The sequence below is a fragment of the Zea mays genome, chromosome 8, assembly GCF_902167145.1.
Source record: "Zea mays cultivar B73 chromosome 8, Zm-B73-REFERENCE-NAM-5.0, whole genome shotgun sequence".
Lineage (NCBI taxonomy): Eukaryota > Viridiplantae > Streptophyta > Magnoliopsida > Poales > Poaceae > Zea > Zea mays.
The window spans coordinates 169625310-169643992 of record NC_050103.1 but is presented as its reverse complement, the minus strand read 5'-3'; the positions used below and the strand labels follow the sequence as shown (position 1 = coordinate 169643992).

Genomic DNA, 18683 nt, shown 5'->3' with positions numbered 1-18683 from the left:
GGTATGCCGGGCATGTCCGAGGGACTCCACGCAAAGACGTCGGCGTTTGCGCGGAGAAAGTCGACGAGCACTGCTTCCTATTTGGGGTCGAGCCCGGAACCGATCCAGATCTGCTTGGTGGTGTCGCCACTGGGGTCAAGAGGGACGGCCTTAACCGTCTCCGCTGGCTCGAAGTTGCCGGCATGGCGCTTCACGTCTGGCACCTCCTTGGAGAGGTTCTCCAGGTCGGCGATGAGGGCCTCGGACTCGGCGAGGGCCTCGGCGTACTCCACGCACTCCACGTCGCATTTGAACGCGTGTTTGTACGTGGGGCCGACGGTGATGACCCCGTTGGGGCCCGGCATCTTGAGCTTCAGGTAGGTGTAGTTGGGGACGGCCATGAACTTCGCGTAACATGGCCTCCCTAGTACGGCGTGGTAGGTTCCTCGGAACCCGACCACCTCGAACGTCAGGGTCTCCCTTCGGAAGTTGGAGGGCGTCCCGAAGCAGACGGGGAGGTCGAGTCGCCCGAGGGGCTGGACGCGCTTCCCAGGGATGATCCCGTGGAAGGGCGCAGCGCCTGCTCGGACGGAGGACAGATCGATGCGCAGGAGCTTGAGGGTCTCGGCGTAGATGATGTTGAGGCAGCTGCCCCCATCCATCAGGACCTTGGTGAGCCTGACATCGCCGACAACGGGGTCGACGACGAGCGGGTATTTCCCCGGGCTCGGCACATGGTCGGGGTGGTCGGCCTGGTCGAAGGTGATGGGCTTGTCGGACCAGTCTAGGTAGACTGGCGCCGCCACCTTCACCGAGCAGACCTCCCGGCGCTCTTGCTTGCGATGCCGAGCCGAGGCATTCGCCGCATGCCCTCCATAGATCATGAAGCAGTCGCGGACCTCGGGGAACTCTCCTGCTTGGTGATCTTCGTTCTTGTCGTCGTCGCGGGCCCTGCCACCCTCGGCGGGTGGCCCGGCCCTGTGGAAGTGACGCCGAAGCATAATGCACTCCTCGAGGGTGTGCTTGACGGGCCCCTGATGGTAGGGGCACGGCTCCTTGAGCATCTGGTCAAAGAGGTTCGCACCTCCAGGGGGCTTCCGAGGGTTCTTGTACTCGGCGGCGGCGACAAGGTCCGCGTTAGCGGCGTCGCGTTTCGATTGCGACTTCTTCTTGCCTTTCTTCTTGGCGCCGCGCGGAGTAGACGCCTCGGGAGCCTCTTCCGATGGGCGGCCCTGGGGCTGCTTGTCCTTTCGGAAGATAGCCTCGACCGCCTCCTGGCCAGAGGCGAACTTGGTGGCGATGTCCATCAGCTCGCTCGCCCTGGTGGGGGTCTTGCGACCCAGCTTGCTCACCAGGTCGCGACAAGTGGTGCCGGCGAGGAACGCGCCGATGACATCCGAGTCGGTGATGTTGGGCAGCTCGGTGCGCTGCTTCGAGAATCGCCAGATGTAGTCCCGGAGCGACTCCCCCGGCTGTTGCCGGCAGCTTCGAAGGTCCCAGGAATTCCCGGGGCGCACGTATGTGCCCTGGAAATTGCCAGCGAAGGCTTGTACCAAGTCGTCCCAGTTGGAGATCTGCCCCGGAGGCAGGTGCTCCAACCAGGCGCGAGCAGTGTCGGAGAGGAACAGGGGGAGGTTGCGGATGATGAGGTTGTCGTCGTCCGTTCCACCCAGTTGGCAGGCGAGGCGGTAGTCCGCGAGCCACAGTTCCGGTCTCGTTTCCCCCGAGTACTTCGTGATAGTAGTCGGGGGCCGGAACCGGGTCGGGAATGGCGCCCGTCGGATGGCCCGACTGAAGGCCTGCGGACCGGGTGGTTCGGGCGAGGGACTCCGATCCTCCCCGCTGTCGTAGCGCCCCCCACGCCTGGGGTGGTAGCCTCGGCGCACCCTTTCGTCGAGGTGGGCCCGACGGTCGCGTCGATGGTGCTCGTTGCCGAGGTGGCCCGGGGCCACAGGCGCGGTGTTGCGCGTGCGCCCGGTGTAGACCAAGGCTTCCCGCATGAATCGGGAAGTCGCGGCATGAGGTTCCGAGGGATATCCTTGCCTTCGGGAGGTAGTGCTCTCGGCCCGTCGGGCCGCAGCGCCTTCCAGGAGATTCTTGAGCTCTCCCTGGATTCGCCGACCCTCGGTGGTTGATGGCTCCGGCATTGAAAAGGAATTAGGCTTACACCTAGTTCCCAAATAATTTTGGTGGTTGAATTGCCCAACGCAAATCTTTGGACTAACTAGTTTGCCCAAGTGTATAGATTATACAGGTATTAAAGGTTCACATTCAGTCAATAAAAAGACCAAGTGTTGGATTCAACAAAGGAGCAATGAGGCAACCGAGGGCACCTCTGGCTGGAGGCACCGGACTGTCCGGTGTGCACCGGACAGTGTCCGGTGCGCCCAGAGGACACCAACTCAAACTCTTCGCCCTCGGGAATTCTCGGATGCCGGCGCGCTATAATTCACCGGACTGTCCGGTGTGCACCGGACATGTCCGGTGCTCCAAGGAAGCGCGGTCTCCGGAACTCGCCAGCCTCGGGTTCGTGCGGCAGCCGCTCCGCTAAAATTCACCGGACTGTCCGGTGTGCACCGGACTGTCCGGTGTGCCAGCGAAGCAACGGCTCCCTGCGGCGCCAACGGCTCCCTGCGGTGCATTTAATGCGCGCGCAGCGCGCGCAGACGTCAGGCACGCCCATACTGGTGCACCGGACATCAAACAGTACATGTCCGGTGTGCACCGGACACCCAGGCGGGCCCACAAGTCAGAAGCTCCAACGGCTAGAATCCAACGGCAGTGATGACGTGGCAGGGGGCACCGGACTGTCCGGTGTGCACCGGACTGTCCGGTGCGCCATCGAACAGACAGGTTTCCAACGGCCACATTTGGTGGTTGGGGCTATAAATACCCCAACCACCCCTCCATTCATTGCATCCAAGTTTTCCACTTCCCAACTACTACAAGAGCTCTAGCATTCAATTCTAGACACACCAAAGAGATCAAATCCTCTCCAATTCCACACAAAGCCCTAGTGACTAGTGAGAGTGATTTGTTGTGTTCATTTGAGCTCTTGCGCTTGGATTGCTTTCTCTCTTTCATTCTTTCTTGTGATCAATGCTCACTTGTAACCAAGGCAAGAGACACCAATTGTGTGGTGGTCCTTGCGGGGAGGTTTTGCTCCCGGTTGATTTGAGAAGAGAAAGCTCACTCGGTCCGAGGGACCGTTTGAGAGAGGGAAAGGGTTGAAAGAGACCCGGCCTTTGTGGCCTCCTCAACGGGGAGTAGGTTTGCGAGAACCGAACCTCGGTAAAACAAATCCGTGTGTCTCACTACATTATTCGCTTGCGATTTGTTTTGCGCCCTCTCTCGCGGACTCGTTTATATTTCTAACGCTAACCCGACTTGTAGTTTGTGTTTATATTTGTAAATTTCAGTTTCGCCCTATTCACCCCCCTCTAGGCGACTATTAATTGGTATCAGAACACGGTGCTTCATTAGAGCCTAACCGCTCGAAGTGATGTCGGGAGATCACGCCAAGAAGGAGATGGAAACCGGCGAAAAGCCCACTACAAGCCACGGGAGCACTTCATCGGAAGAGTCCCGCACCAAAAGGAGGGAGAAGAAGAAGAGCTCCTCCAACAAAGGGAAGGAGAAGAAATCTTCTTCTCACCACAAAGAGAAGAAGGAAAAATCTTCTTCCCACAAGCCGCATCGGAAAGGCGACAAACACAAGAGGATGAGGAAGGTGGTCTACTACGAGACCGACACTTCATCAACATCGACCTCCGACTCCGATGCGCCCTCCGTCACTTCTAAGCGCCAAGAGCGCAAGAAGTATAGTAAGATCCCCCTACGCTACCCTCGCATTTCCAAACATACACCTTTACTTTCCGTCCCATTAGGCAAACCACCAACTTTTGATGGTGAAGATTACGCTAGGTGGAGCGATTTAATGCGATTTCATCTAACCTCGCTCCACAAAAGCATATGGGATGTTGTTGAGTTTGGCGCGCAGGTACCATCCGTAGGGGATGAGGACTATGATGAGGATGAGGTGGCCCAAATCGAGCACTTCAACTCTCAAGCAACAACAATACTCCTCGCCTCTCTAAGTAGAGAGGAGTATAACAAAGTACAAGGGTTGAAGAGCGCCAAGGAGATTTGGGATTTACTAAAGACCGCGCATGAAGGTGATGAGCTCACCAAGATCACCAAGCGGGAAACGATTGAGGGGGAGCTCGGTCGGTTCCGGCTTCGCAAAGGGGAAGAGCCACAACACATGTACAATCGGCTCAAGACCTTGGTGAACCAAGCGCGCAACCTCGGGAGCGTAAAGTGGGATGACCACGAGGTGGTTAAGGTTATTCTAAGATCTCTTATTTTCCTTAACCCTACTCAAGTTCAATTAATTCGTGGTAATCCTAGATATACTAAAATGACCCCCGAAGAAGTTATCGGGAATTTTGTTAGTTTTGAGTGCATGATCGAAGGCTCGAGAAAGATCAACGAGCTTGATGATGCCACCACATCCGAAGCTTAACCCGTTGCATTCAAGGCAACAGAGGAGAAGAAGGAGGAGTCTACCCCAAGTCGACAACCAATAGACGCCTCCAAGCTCGACAATGAGGAAATGGCGCTCGTCATCAAGAGCTTCCGCCAAATCCTCAAGCAAAGGAAGGGGAAGGACTACAAGTCCCGCTCCAAGAAGGTTTGCTACAAGTGTGGTAAGCCCGGTCATTTTATTGCTAAATGTCCTATATCTAGTGACAGTGACCGAGGTGACGACAAGAAGGGGAGGCGAAAGGAGAAGAAGAGGTACTACAAGAAGAAGGGCGGTGATGCCCATGTTTGTCGGGAGTGGAACTCCGACGAAAGCTCAAGCGACTCCTCCGACGACGAGGACGCCGCCAACATCGCCGTCACCAAGGGACTCCTCTTCCCCAACGTCGGCCACAAGTGTCTCATGGCAAAGGACGGCAAACGGAAGAAGGTTAAATCCAACTCCTCCACTAAATATGAGTCTTCTAGTGATGATAATGCTAGTGATGAGGAGGATAGTTTGCGTTCCCTTTTTGCCAACCTTAACATAGCTCAAAAGGAAAAATTAAATGAATTGGTTAGTGCTATTCATGAAAAGGATGACCTTTTGGATTCCCAAGAGGATTGTCTAATTAAAGAAAACAAAAAACATGTTAAGGTTAAAAAGGCTTATGCTCTAGAAGTAGAAAAATGTGAAAAATTATCTAGTGAGCTAAGCACTTGCCGTGAGATGATTGACAACCTTAGGAATGAAAATGCTATTTTAAATGCTAAGGTTGATTCACATGTTTGTAATGATTCAAATCCCAATCTTAGAGATGATAATGTTGACTTGCTTGCTAAGATTGATGAATTGGATGTATCTCTTGCTAGCCTTAGATTAGAAAATGAAAATTTAATTGCTAAGGCTAAAGATTTTGATGTTTGCAAAAATACAATTTCCGATCTTAGGGATAAAAATGATATTCTTCATGCTAAGATTGTTGAACTTAATTCTTGCAAACCCTCTACATCTATTGTTGAGCATGTATCTATTTGTACTAGATGTAGAGATGTTGATGTTAATGCTATTCATGATCATATGGCTTTAATTAAACAACAAAATGATCATATAGCAAAATTAGATGCTAAAATTGCCGAGCACAACCTAGAAAATGAAAAATTTAAATTTGCTCGTAGCATGCTTTATAATGGGAGACGCCCAGGCATTAAGGATGGCATTGGCTTCCAAAGGGGAGACAATGTCAAAATTAGTGCCCCTCCTAAGAGATTGTCCAACTTTGTTAAGGGCAAAGCTCCCATGCCTCAGGACAACGAGGGTTACATTTTATACCCTGCCGGTTATCCCGAGGACAAAATTAGGAAAATTCATTCTAGGAAGTCTCACTCTGGCCCTAATCATGCTTTTATGTATAAGGGTGAGACATCTAGTTCTAGGCAACCAACCCGTGCCAAGTTGCCTAAGAAGAAGATTCCCAATGCATCAAATGAACATAGCATTTCATTTAAGACTTTTGATGCATCATATGTTTTGACTAACAAATCCGGCAAGGTCGTTGCCAAGTTTGTTGGGGGCAAACACAAGGGCTCCAAGACTTGTGTTTGGGTACCCAAAGTTCTTGTTTCTAATGCCAAAGGACCCAAAACAGTTTGGGTACCTAAAGTCAAGAACTAAATTTGTTTTGTAGGTTTATGCATCCGGGGGCTCAAGTTGGATACTCGACAGCGGGTGCACAAACCACATGACAGGGGAGAAAAGGATGTTCTCCTCATATGAGAAAAACCAAGATCCCCAACGAGCTATCACATTCGGGGATGGAAATCAAGGTTTGGTCAAAGGACTTGGTAAAATTGCTATATCTCCTGACCATTCTATTTCCAATGTTTTTCTTGTTGATTCTTTAGACTACAACTTGCTTTCTGTTTCCCAATTATGTCAAATGGGCTACAACTATCTTTTTACTGATGTAGGTGTCACTGTCTTTAGAAGAAGTGATGATTCAATATCATTTAAGGGTGTGTTAAAGGGTCAGCTATACTTAGTAGATTTTGATAGAGCTGAACTCGACACTTGCTTAATTGCTAAGACTAACATGGGTTGGCTCTGGCACCGCCGACTAGCCCATGTTGGGATGAAGAATCTTCATAAGCTTCTAAAGGGAGAACACATTTTGGGATTAACAAATGTTCATTTTGAGAAAGACAGGATCTGTAGCGCCAGCCAGGCAGGGAAGCAAGTCGGAGTCCATCATCCACACAAGAACATCATGACGACTGACAGGCCGCTTGAGCTACTCCACATGGATCTATTCGGCCCGATTGCTTACATAAGCATCGGCGGGAGTAAGTATTGTCTTGTAATAGTGGATGATTATTCTCGCTTCACTTGGGTATTCTTTTTACAGGAAAAATCTCAAACCCAAGATACTTTAAAGGGGTTCTTGAGACGGGCTCAAAATGAGTTTGGATTAAGGATCAAGAAAATAAGAAGCGACAACGGGACGGAGTTCAAGAACTCTCAAATTGAAGGCTTCCTTGAGGAGGAGGGCATCAAGCATGAGTTCTCCTCTCCCTACACTCCACAACAAAATGGTGTAGTAGAGAGGAAGAATCGAACTCTATTGGACATGGCAAGAACCATGCTTGATGAGTACAAGACTTCGGATCGGTTTTGGGCCGAGGCGGTCAACACCGCTTGCTACGCCATCAACCGATTGTATCTACACCGAATCCTCAAGAAGACATCCTACGAACTCCTAACCGGTAAAAAGCCCAACATTTCATACTTTAGAGTTTTTGGTAGCAAATGCTTTATTCTTGTTAAAAGAGGTAGAAAATCTAAATTTGCTCCTAAAACTGTAGAAGGCTTTTTACTTGGTTATGACTCAAACACAAGGGCATATAGGGTCTTTAACAAGTCCACTGGACTAGTTGAAGTCTCATGTGACGTTGTGTTTGACGAAACTAACGGCTCTCAAGTAGAGCAAGTTGATCTTGATGAGATAGGTGAAGAACAGGCTCCATGCATAGCGCTAAGGAACATGTCCATTGGGGATGTGTGTCCTAAGGAATCCGAAGAGCCTCCACATGCACAAGATCAACCATCCTCCTCCACGCTAGCATCTCCACCAACTCAAAATGAGAATGAAGCTCAAGTTGATTGTAATACTCAAAAGAGCAATAATGAGAATTGAGATAATATCAATAATTTGTGGCCTCTACTTATCATTACATGTGATCAACCCTAGTTCAAAAGTGGATAATTAAAACAAAGAACACGTTAATAACTTGTGCATCATGCTGGAGTTTATTTGATTGTGCATTTGTGGATAATAAAAATAAAAGTATCAATAGCAATGTATTAATGTGCCCACAACATTCAAGCCCTAATTCGAAAACAAGACCACAAAAATGGAGAAGGAGAGAAGGAAATGTTATTCAATATAAAATAATATTATAATTAAACAACTTCATCACATGATGGTGTGACCAAATTTCATAGTTAACACGAACTTGAATTTGCACTTAAGATTAATTCAAAATTTAAATTCAAATGAATTAGGAATAAAAGAAAACAGAAAATAAAAACAAAAGAAAAAAAGGGGAAAACTGCATTTGGGCTCAATCTTCCTGAGCCGGCCCACCATCTCTCACTGCGCGCAGCCCATTTTGGCCATGTCGCCGACCTCTGGGGCCCGCGGGTCAACCTGACCTTACTCACACTTGGCCGTGCGCTGAATCTCTGGCAAACGGACCCCTCTGGTCAGCCACTTTCCGCTGCGCAAACTCCATTCCAGTCACCGGTATGTGGGCCCGCCTCGTCAGGTTCGCCTTGCTCCACCAGACATTCCGAATCCTACGCTGATTCATCGCCGCTGTGTGGGACACCCCAACAGAACTCGAGCTTCCCTTCCTACCTAACATGCAGACGTCGCGGGTGGGTACCGCTTGACTCGCACAAATCGTTGGGAGTTCGTGGCCGGAATTTGCGTGCTGGCTGTAGATCTGGGCGCATGGAAACTGGGGGAAACCAGTTCGTGGTTCATAAAAGCTAGCAGGAAGCCTCCCTTGACTCATTTTGCCCGTAGCTTCACCACCGCCATCATGGGTTCCTGTGCATCGTGTGCTCCTTGCCGAGCGGGAGTGGAGAACCTTGGCATGTGAATTCTGGTCTTGGCGTCAGCTGTGGCAGGGTCGGCCGGGGGGGAAAGGAATCGATGCAGCCGTCTCATCTTCACCATGTGGTGGCCGCCGGGGAGACCACGTCGTCGGGGGCTCTGGGTTCTTCCATTGCCGTGCGCCAGATGCCGAACAGCCGCCTCCCTACCTCGCCCTGGAACCTGCAGCACTGCCAGGGCCCAGCCCAAGCTGCCAGCGTGGATCTCGCCCTGACCGTGCGTTTGGGGCACCGTCGTAAGCCTCTGGGCGCGCTCACCAGCGCCGGTTACGTCCGTCGCGCCGTGACCAGGTGTGAGGATGAGTGCCGCCGGGTGGATTTTGGAGCGCCCGCCACCACTGGCTCGAGATCTCACCGGTACTGTGAACTCGGCGGGATTCGACGACGGGCAGTGGTGCTTGCTGTGGTGCGGCGTGCGCGGGGGTTGTTCAAGGCACGCGAACCTCCTCGACGGACTCCATTCACCACCGCCGGACCGCTCTTTGTCATGGTCTGGACGCGTCGCCACCCCAAACACTGGTACGTAGCCTTCACTGAGTTATGCGCTTGCGTCTCATCGGGTAGTAGCAAATTTGGTTCTGCGGGGATTCAAGCGCAGATTATCCAGTGGCGCGGCGGATTGGACTCCCCCGGTGTGAATCATCTAGGCCCCTCTAGTAATGTTTTGGTAATTAATGACAACTACTTGTGGACTAACGATTCTTGGAGAAATAAGAATGCAGGGTTGGACCACATAGAACAGGAAATGTTGAAGAGTCATACGCATTGGTTGTGGATCAGATGAAGGCAAAGGTATAATATAGGTTTTACTTTTGCCGGTCTTGAGGAGTTTAGAGAAGATACCTGACCGGATTAGTAGGCTAGATAGCCGTACTATTAAGAGGGGTCAATGACTTAGATCTGTGTAAAACTTAGTGCCTCATAGAGCATCAAGTAGTTGCATTTGCATGAGGACTAACAGCGCTTCTCATTTCGTGAGTTAAAAGTTCATTCAAGAGCATGTTTGAAATTTGAGAAGTCTTGGTCGCGCGGACTGTCCGGCCCTTGGGGGCGGACCGTCCGCGATCCTCCAGAGGGTCCGAAGTCTGACCATTTGTGTTGGCACTGTGTTCTATTGCACTGCGGACCGTCCGGGCCTTAGGGCCGGACCGTCCGCAGTCCTGACCAGAGAAAGGTAGCTTCGGGTCTGTCCCTGAATTATAGGCGGACGGTCCGCCTGTGAGGCGCGGACGGTCCGCATGTGTCTAACTCGTTTTTGAACAGGGACTGTGTGTTTTTATCGATTTGTACTACGGACTGTCCGGGTGACAAGTCCGGACAGTACTGCCTCAGGTCGCGGACCGTCCGGGAATTATAGGCGGACGGTCCGCACGTGTTAACTCCGTTTGACCCGAGGCTCGGGTGTTTGAATCTGCCAGGTCGCGGACGGTCCGGGCTTGAAGGGCGGACAGTCCGGACACACCTTTTGAGACAGCTCTGACATGTTTCAACGGTCATTATAGCCGTTATGTTGTACGGCGGACCGTCCGGCCCTAGGGCGCGGACGGTCCGCGTGTGCGCAGAATTGCCCCCCTTTGCACATAACGGTTGGATTTAGATGGGGGGCTATAAATAGAAGGGTAGCTCGTGTGTGAGAGCTCTCTTAGCCATTCCTTGAACACATTGAGCTCATTTGTGATCCTCCAACTCACTCTCTCACACTCTTTGCTTGAGATTGCATTCTAGTGAGAGATTGAGGGTTCCTAGTGCATTTGCACCATTTGGTGATCCTTGAGGCACTAGGTGGTACACCGAGCAAGCGTCGTTGGCTTGTTACTCTTGGAGGTTGCCGCCTCCTAGACGGCTCGGGTGATTGTCTCCGTTGAGCTCTCCAAGAAGATTGTGGAGAAGTCGCGGTGTTGATTGTGAGGGGTTCGCGCCTACCTCGCCGGAGCGGCAAAGGTGACATTAGTGGAATCGAGGTATTGAGTGATTTCTTGTCCACTTGGCTCAAAGATCAAGTCGTGTCTTGATAGAGGAGCAAGTGAGAGCTTGAAGTCCACCTCAACGTGGATTAGGGGTGATCGGCAAATCACCGATACCACGGGATAAATTTCGGTGTCTATTCCTTCTAGCATTACTTATTGCCTTGCAATTGATTAGTGTTTTGCTTATTGTTCTTCAAAGTATTCAATCTCCGTAGTTGTCTTTCATACATTGTTTACTTATTGACACTAGTAAATTTATTCCCCTTGTTGTATTGATTAAATTTACTTAGTATTGTTGTTTTTAGTCAAAACCGTCTATTCACCCCCCCTCTAGCCGGTGTCCTAGATCCTACAAGTGGTATCGGAGCCGAGGACTCCATTGTTTGTGGATCTAATCATCCCGGAGTGGGACAATATGGCTAGTAACAACAATGTGCACATTGGGAAGCCACCGCACTTTGATGGAAACAATTATGATTATTGGAAAATAAGAATGTCAATGCATCTTAGAGCAATGGGTGGAAAAATTTGGCAAATTGTTAGAGATGGATTTGTTGTATTGAAGGAAGATGAACCATCAGTTAGTGATAATGAGAATATCCTCACAAATGATCAAGCCATGAATGTCTTTTATGATGCTCTTGATATAAATGAGTTCAATCGTATCAAGAATCTCACAACCGCTCATGAGATTTGGGTAAAACTAATGGAAATTCATGAAGGAACTACAATTGTGAAGAGTGCCAAACTATATGTGTGCAAAGGGAAGTTTGAGCAATTTATTATGAAAGAAGATGAGAGTGTATCCGATATGTTCAATCGATTGAATGAGATTGTAAATGAACTCAAAGGACTTGGTTTTAATGTACCGGATGTGGATTTCACACACAAGTTCCTTAGATCACTTCCGGAGAAATATGAGACTATTGTGACAATGCTAGTAAGGAGTGATCTATCTACAACCTCTCCAACCGAAGTATTGGGAGAAATTCTCACTCAAGATATATTTAAGAAGTCACAAGCCGATGCTTTAAGTTTGGCAAAGAAGGTGAAAAATGAATCTATTGCTCTCAAAGCCAAGGCCTCAAAGGCAATTGAAAAGGAAGATAGCAATGATGAAGAAAATGAAAGTGAGAGTGATTGTGACATGGCTTTATTTGTAAGGAAATTCAATAAATTCATGAAGATGAAAAGAGGTCAACCTAGAAGAGGTCAAACATCTAGAAGAAATGCTTTCAATGATAGAAAATGTTTTGAGTGTGGGGAACCCGGTCACATTGCCATGAATTGTCCAAGCAAGAAGAAGAAGGGCAAAGATGAAAGTGACAAGAAGAAAAAGAAATACTATAACAAGAAGAAAGATGGCAAAGCCTACTTAGTTGAATGGGACTCGGATGATAGCTCGGATGATGATGATGATGACACCTCATCCAAGCTTAATGCCGGAATTGCCATCAAGGAAGCTCCCTCACTCTTCTCATCCCCCCATTGTCTCATGGCAAAGGGAGATGCTAAGGTAAACTACAAGGCGGGAGGGAATCATTGGGTGTTGGATAGTGGATGTACTCAACACATGACCGGGGATATGAAGATGTTTACCCAAATGAGTGAGGAAGATTGCTCAAATTATGATAGTATCACATTTGGAGATAATCGTAAAGGAAAGGTTAAAGGTTTGGGTAAAATTGCTATTTCAAATGATCATTCTATATCAAATGTGCTATTGGTTGAGTCTTTGAACTTTAATTTACTTTCCGTAGCTCAATTATGTGATTTAGGATTTTGTTGCAATTTCACAGTTGAAGATGTTATTATCTCTAGTGTTGACGGTAGCAATCTTAAATTTAAAGGTTTTAGACATGAAAATCTTTATCTTGTTGATTTCTCATCTAATGAGGCAAAGCTCACAACTTGCTTATTTTCAAAAGCTTCACTAGGTTGGTTATGGCATAGAAGACTTGGTCATGTTGGGATGAAGCAACTCAATCGGTTAACCAAGCATGACTTAGTTCGAGGCTTGAAAGATGTGAAGTTTGAAAAGAACAAATTGTGTAGCTCTTGTCAAGCCGGTAAGCAAGTGGCAAATACTCATCCAAATAAAAGTCAAATGTCCACTCATCGACCTTTGGAATTACTTCACATGGATTTATTTGGGCCCACATCTTTTGTAAGTATTGGTGGTAATTCTTATTGTCTTGTGATTGTGGATGACTATTCAAGATTTACTTGGGTTTATTTTCTACGAGACAAATCCAATGTGTTTGAAACATTCAAGTCATTTGCTATATTGGCTCAAAATCAATTTGATTTCGACATCAAAAAGGTTAGAAGTGATAATGGGTCGGAATTCAAAAATGCAAGAATTGATCAATATTGTGATGACAAGGGTATCAAACATGAATTCTCTTCCAAATATACCCCGGAACAAAACGGTATTGTTGAAAGAAAGAATAGAACTCTTATTGATATGGCAAGGTCTATGTTAGCGGAATATAATATATCGGATTCTTATTGGGCCGAGGCAATAAATACCGCTTGTCATTCATCAAATAGACTATATTGTCACAAACTCTTGAAGAAAACTCCATATGAATTGCTCATTGGTAGAAAGCCAAATATCTCATATTTTAGGGTATTTGGTTGCAAATGTTATATTTTGAGAAAGGGAAGCCGGCTTTCTAAATTTGAGAAGAAATGTGATGAGGGTTTTCTTCTTGGATATTCATCAAATAGTAAGGCTTATAGAGTCTTCAACAAAACTCATGGTATTATTGAGGAAGCATATGATGTTGAATTTGATGAAACAAATGGGTCTCAAGATGAGAGTGATAATCTCGATGATGTTGGGGGAACTCAATTGATAAATGCAATGAAAACAATGGCCATTGGTGAAATAAAACCTAAGGAAGATGATGATGAAGATAGTGTGGTTGTTATTCCTTCATCCTCAACTATAAATGAGGAAGATCACCAAAGCAAACCACTCGATGAAACCATGGATACTCATGATCAAGGTACTTCAAGACCTACGGTTTCTCCTAATGCTTCATCAAGCAACTATCAAACGGTATCAAGAATTCATCATTCCATTGTGAAGGATCACCCGGTTGATCAAATTGTGGGTGATATTAGTAAGGGTGTTCAAACTCGCTCTCGCATAGCTTCATTTTGTGAACATTTCTCTTTTGTATCTTGTATGGAACCTAACCGTGTAGATGAAGCTCTACTTGATGTTGATTGGGTGAATGCAATGCATGAAGAATTAAATAACTTCACTCGAAATGAAGTTTGGGAGCTTGTTGAGAGACCAAAGAACCACAATGTTATTGGTACAAAATGGGTGTTCCGCAACAAGCACAATGAAGATGGTGTGGTAGTAAGAAACAAGGCAAGATTAGTTGCACAAGGATATACTCAAATTGAAGGATTGGATTTTGGGGAGACATTTGCTCCCGTAGCAAGATTAGAAGCAATCCGGATTCTACTTGCTTATGCTTGTGCACACAATATCAAGCTCTACCAAATGGATGTAAAGAGTGCCTTTCTAAATGGTAAGATTAGTGAACTAGTGTATGTTGAACAACCTCCCGGTTTTGAGGACCCCAAAAGACCTAACCATGTGTTCAAGCTCTCTAAAGCTCTCTATGGGCTTAAGCAAGCTCCACGCGCTTGGTATGAAAGGCTTAGGGATTTCTTGCTTTCCAAAGACTTCAAAATTGGGAAGGTTGACACTACTCTATTCACTAAAAGAATTGGTAAAGATTTATTTGTTTGTCAAATCTACGTTGATGATATTATTTTTGGATCTACTAATGAATTATTTTGTGAGGAGTTCGGAAAAATGATGTCAAAGGAATTTGAAATGTCTATGATAGGAGAATTGAGCTTCTTTCTTGGCCTTCAAATCAAACAATTGAAAGATGGAATTTTTATAAGTCAATCAAAATATTTGAGGGACATGCTCAAGAAGTTTGGTTTAGAAAATGCTAAGCCTATCAAGACTCCAATGGCAACAAATGGTCATCTAGACTTAGATGAAGGAGGTACAATAGTTGATCAAAAACTTTATCGTTCAATAATTGGTAGTTTGCTTTATATTACCGCATCTAGGCCCGATGTTATGTTTAGTGTATGCATGTGTGCTCGATTTCAAGCTTCTCCTAGAGAGATTCACTTGAAGGCCGCTAAAAGGATTCTAAGATATTTGAAGTATACTCCCAATATTGGTCTATGGTATCCCAAAGGTGCTCAATTTGAATTAATTGGATATTCGGATTCGGACTATGCGGGGTGCAAAGTTGATAGAAAAAGCACCTCCGGTTGTTGTCAATTTCTTGGTAGATCTCTTGTTTCATGGTCTTCTAAGAAACAAAATTCGGTTGCTCTATCTACCGCCGAGGCGGAATATATATCGGCCGGAAATTGTTGTGCTCAACTATTATGGATGAAACAAACCTTATTGGACTATGGAATTATTTTCAAGAATGTGCCTCTCATGTGTGATAATGAGAGTGCGGTGAAATTGGCTACCAATCCGGTCCAACACTCAAGAACCAAGCATATTGATATACGGCATCACTTCTTAAGAGATCATGTTGGCAAGGGAGATATCTCTATTTATTCCATTGGCACCGATGATCAATTAGCAGACATTTTTACAAAACCTTTGGATGAAACAAGATTTTGTTCTCTAAGAAGTGAAATGAATGTGATCGATATCTCAAATGTGACTTGAAGTTGATCACACATGTGTCGCCTTGCATCTTGGGTCTAAGTATGCTTTTTATGCTATTTATTTGGTATTATTTGTGCATTTTTCATTTCTAATTGCTCTAGATAGTTTAATTCAAAAATCTTGCATTTCTCGAATACATCATAAGTATATGCATGCATACCAACTTTTGGATTGGTCAGAATGTCCATATATGAGCACCAATTCGGATTCGGAATTCAAAATCAGAAAGTGGACAGAAATTGGAAAAATGAGTATCAGGCCGCGGACCGTCCGCCTATGGACCGCGGACCGTCCGCAGCATCAGGAAATGGACAGTCCGAGCAGCCTCGCAGACCGTCTGAAATCATCAGGGCGCGGACCGTCCGCCGCCCCCGCGCGGACCGTCCGCGACAGGGCAGAAAAAGGGACAGAGCCCGCAGTCTTGCCAGTTGTGCCCTCTCGGTTGTTCTCTTTTGCTCTCTTCTCGCATATACTCTCTTGTGTCGAGTGTGCGCGGACCGTGAAGAGAAGTTGCGTGCGGACAGTCCGACAGCTTGCAGCACGATTCCCTCAACATGTCTTCATCACGGTATCTTCAAATCTTGTGGATTTAATCAAATTTCATCAACTTTGAGATTATTTGGGTTTCTTCTCTGATCTGAAATTAAGCAGTGGGTTTCAAAATCTGATTGGTGGGCTTGTTAGTTCCTCTCAATATCAATGCTATGCAAAATTTTCAACTTATTTGGCTGGGTATTATCTGCAAAACCATCAAATTGAACACTTGTGGCGGCTAGGGTTCTTGGAGTCGCCCCTGGTCGGTCGCGGACCGTCCGCCTGGTGGACGCGGACCGTCCGGGCCTCTGGCGCGGACCGTCCGGCCCCCTAGCGCGGACAGTCCGGACCCTGGCAGAGCATTACAGTTCCATTCCTTTTATAAATGGTGATTGGTTTCAATTATTCATCTATGGATGTTTGTCACATTGTTGCAGTGGTCTTGGTGGTCTACGCAAGAAACTTGCAGGTCGCTTTAAATCCAAGCGCCCTCGAGGAAATGATGATGATTATGTACCAACCACTGATTCAGAAGCCCAATCCTCAGCTGGGGGCACTGAATCCATGGATGCGGAAGATTTTCCTCATGTTCATCCTGATTATCCCATTGATATCCAAGGATGGACTTTCCCAAAGCGGAGATTTTCTATGACTGAGTACTGCTCTCGACGGACTGTGAATCAGTATGCTCTGCCATCAGATACCAACATCCAGTTTTTCCACACGCAGCTGCAGTTTGATGTTTTCTGGGGCACCCTGGTGGATACTAATTTCCATAAGCATCAGGTGATTGATTGGTCATTCCTGCTCAGTCAATCAGTCATGGAGGGTTTGATCCCTAAGTTTGAGGCATGCGGACTATATCAGTTTATGGGGCAGCGCACAGATTTTAATGAAATGGCTGTTAAGCAATTCTTGGCTACCTCAGAGATTGATATTGCAGAAGAATCCATCACCTGGATGACTGGCTTCAAGCGCTACTCTGCTTCTTTTGCTGACTTTGCAGCTGCCAACAGTCTGAACTATGGCACCATTTCTGCTGGAGTGGATCTTTATACTGAAGACAATTTTGAGGATTTTGTGCAGTTTTATGAGCCAGCCAGACTTGGTATACCCAGGAGATTTGGTGAGACAGCAGGACTCAGACATCATCCTGCTGTCATCAACAAGATTGCCAGAGTCACCATCCTTCCCAAGAGTGGTGATAAGAGTAAAATCAGGGAGAAGTTCTGGAACATAATTCATCACATTATGAATGGAGAAGTCATGAACATTGTTCTTTTCATGATGAGGCAGCTTAATGATTTAAAGATGGACAAGAATCAAAACTTGGCATATGCTCCATACATTATGGCTCTTATCAAATCCAAGACAAGATTTGAGGGCCCATGTGAGATTGTCCACACTCCATTCAGGCCTTTTAAGAATGAGATAGGGTTTCTCACCAGGCCACTCACTCCATTCCCAGATGATGAGGAAGACCCTGGCTATGAGGGTGGAGCAGCGCCTAATGTTGAGGAACAGCAGATGCCTCCTCCTCCACCTCCTCCTCAGCCTCAGCACTATTGGGAGCCTGCTCCAGGATATTTTGATCCTTATTTTCACAACATGCAGCAAGGGCTGGAGGCTCATATTGATACTCGATTTGAGGGGTTGATGTCACATGTGGATCACCGCCTCGATGACATGCGGTCTCGCTTTGACGACAACTGGGATGTGCTCAACTCTGAATTTTCTGACCTTCGTGATCACATTCACACTAATGTCACTGATCCCATCATGTCAAGGCTGAATAATATGCAACAAAGCTTTCAAGATAACATGGGTGCTCTCTCCAGTCAGTTTGATAATCTTTCTACAACTGACAACATGCATGATATCAGTCAGAGGCAGCAGCAGCTCCAGCAGGACTTTGACCAGTTCTCCTCCCTGTTTGACACCTTCCGCACTCATTATTACCACATGCATCCTCCGCCGAGTGATCAGTAAGGCCTCTCCTTTGTGGCAATTGATGCCAAAGGGGGAGAGAAGTGATGAGAAGTTGTCAGGCGTCTCCTTCAGGGGGAGTTGGTGGTTCTATGTGGACACTAAGACCATGCATATGCATTTTATCTTTTTTGTGCCGTTTTAGTTTATGTCTTATGCATTTGGAACTTGGTTCGATCTATTAACTCTATGTCGTATGTCTGTGGATTATTATCTGTAATATTCTGTGGGATGAACTATGTTTTAGTTCAAATTACTCTGTGTGTGGTTAATCGAGATGTGATTATAATTGCTGCGCTCACTCTACGAATCATCGCTTGTATGTCTCGATAACCATGTTTGTAGGAAAGTCTCCATCAAGCTCTAATATATTATGTGTGTTATATCTTCAACTTCAAATAATCCTGCACACACTTAGGGGGAGCCCTTCTTGCATACTGAGTTTCTATTGGGATTTATCTATCTTTTGGACAGAACTTCAATTCAAGATAAGTCCTATGAAACTCATCTCCAAAATCTATTTTATACCTTAGGTATGAGAGAGATTTGGAGAAACTAAACTTCTCTTTAATATACTATGTGGTGTTGTCATCAATTACCAAAAAGGGGGAGATTGTGAATCATCTAGGCCCCTCTAGTAATGTTTTGGTAATTAATGACAACTACTTGTGGACTAACGATTCTTGGAGAAATAAGAATGCAGGGTTGGACCACATAGAACAGGAAATGTTGAAGAGTCATACGCATTGGTTGTGGATCAGATGAAGGCAAAGGTATAATA

General features: G+C 46.6%; 1 protein-coding gene across 1 annotated transcript; it reads left to right on the top strand.

Annotated features, from left to right (window-relative positions):
• Window positions 1–15916: 15916 nt before the first annotated feature.
• On the top strand, window positions 15917–18287 carry LOC118473167 (uncharacterized). Its single transcript, XM_035961910.1, has 2 exons — window positions 15917–15950; window positions 16354–18287. The coding sequence occupies exons 1-2, from the start codon at window positions 15937–15939 to the stop codon at window positions 17903–17905; spliced, it is 1566 nt and encodes a 521-aa protein (XP_035817803.1). The 5' UTR covers window positions 15917–15936; the 3' UTR covers window positions 17906–18287.
• The last annotated feature ends 396 nt before the right edge of the window (window positions 18288–18683 follow it).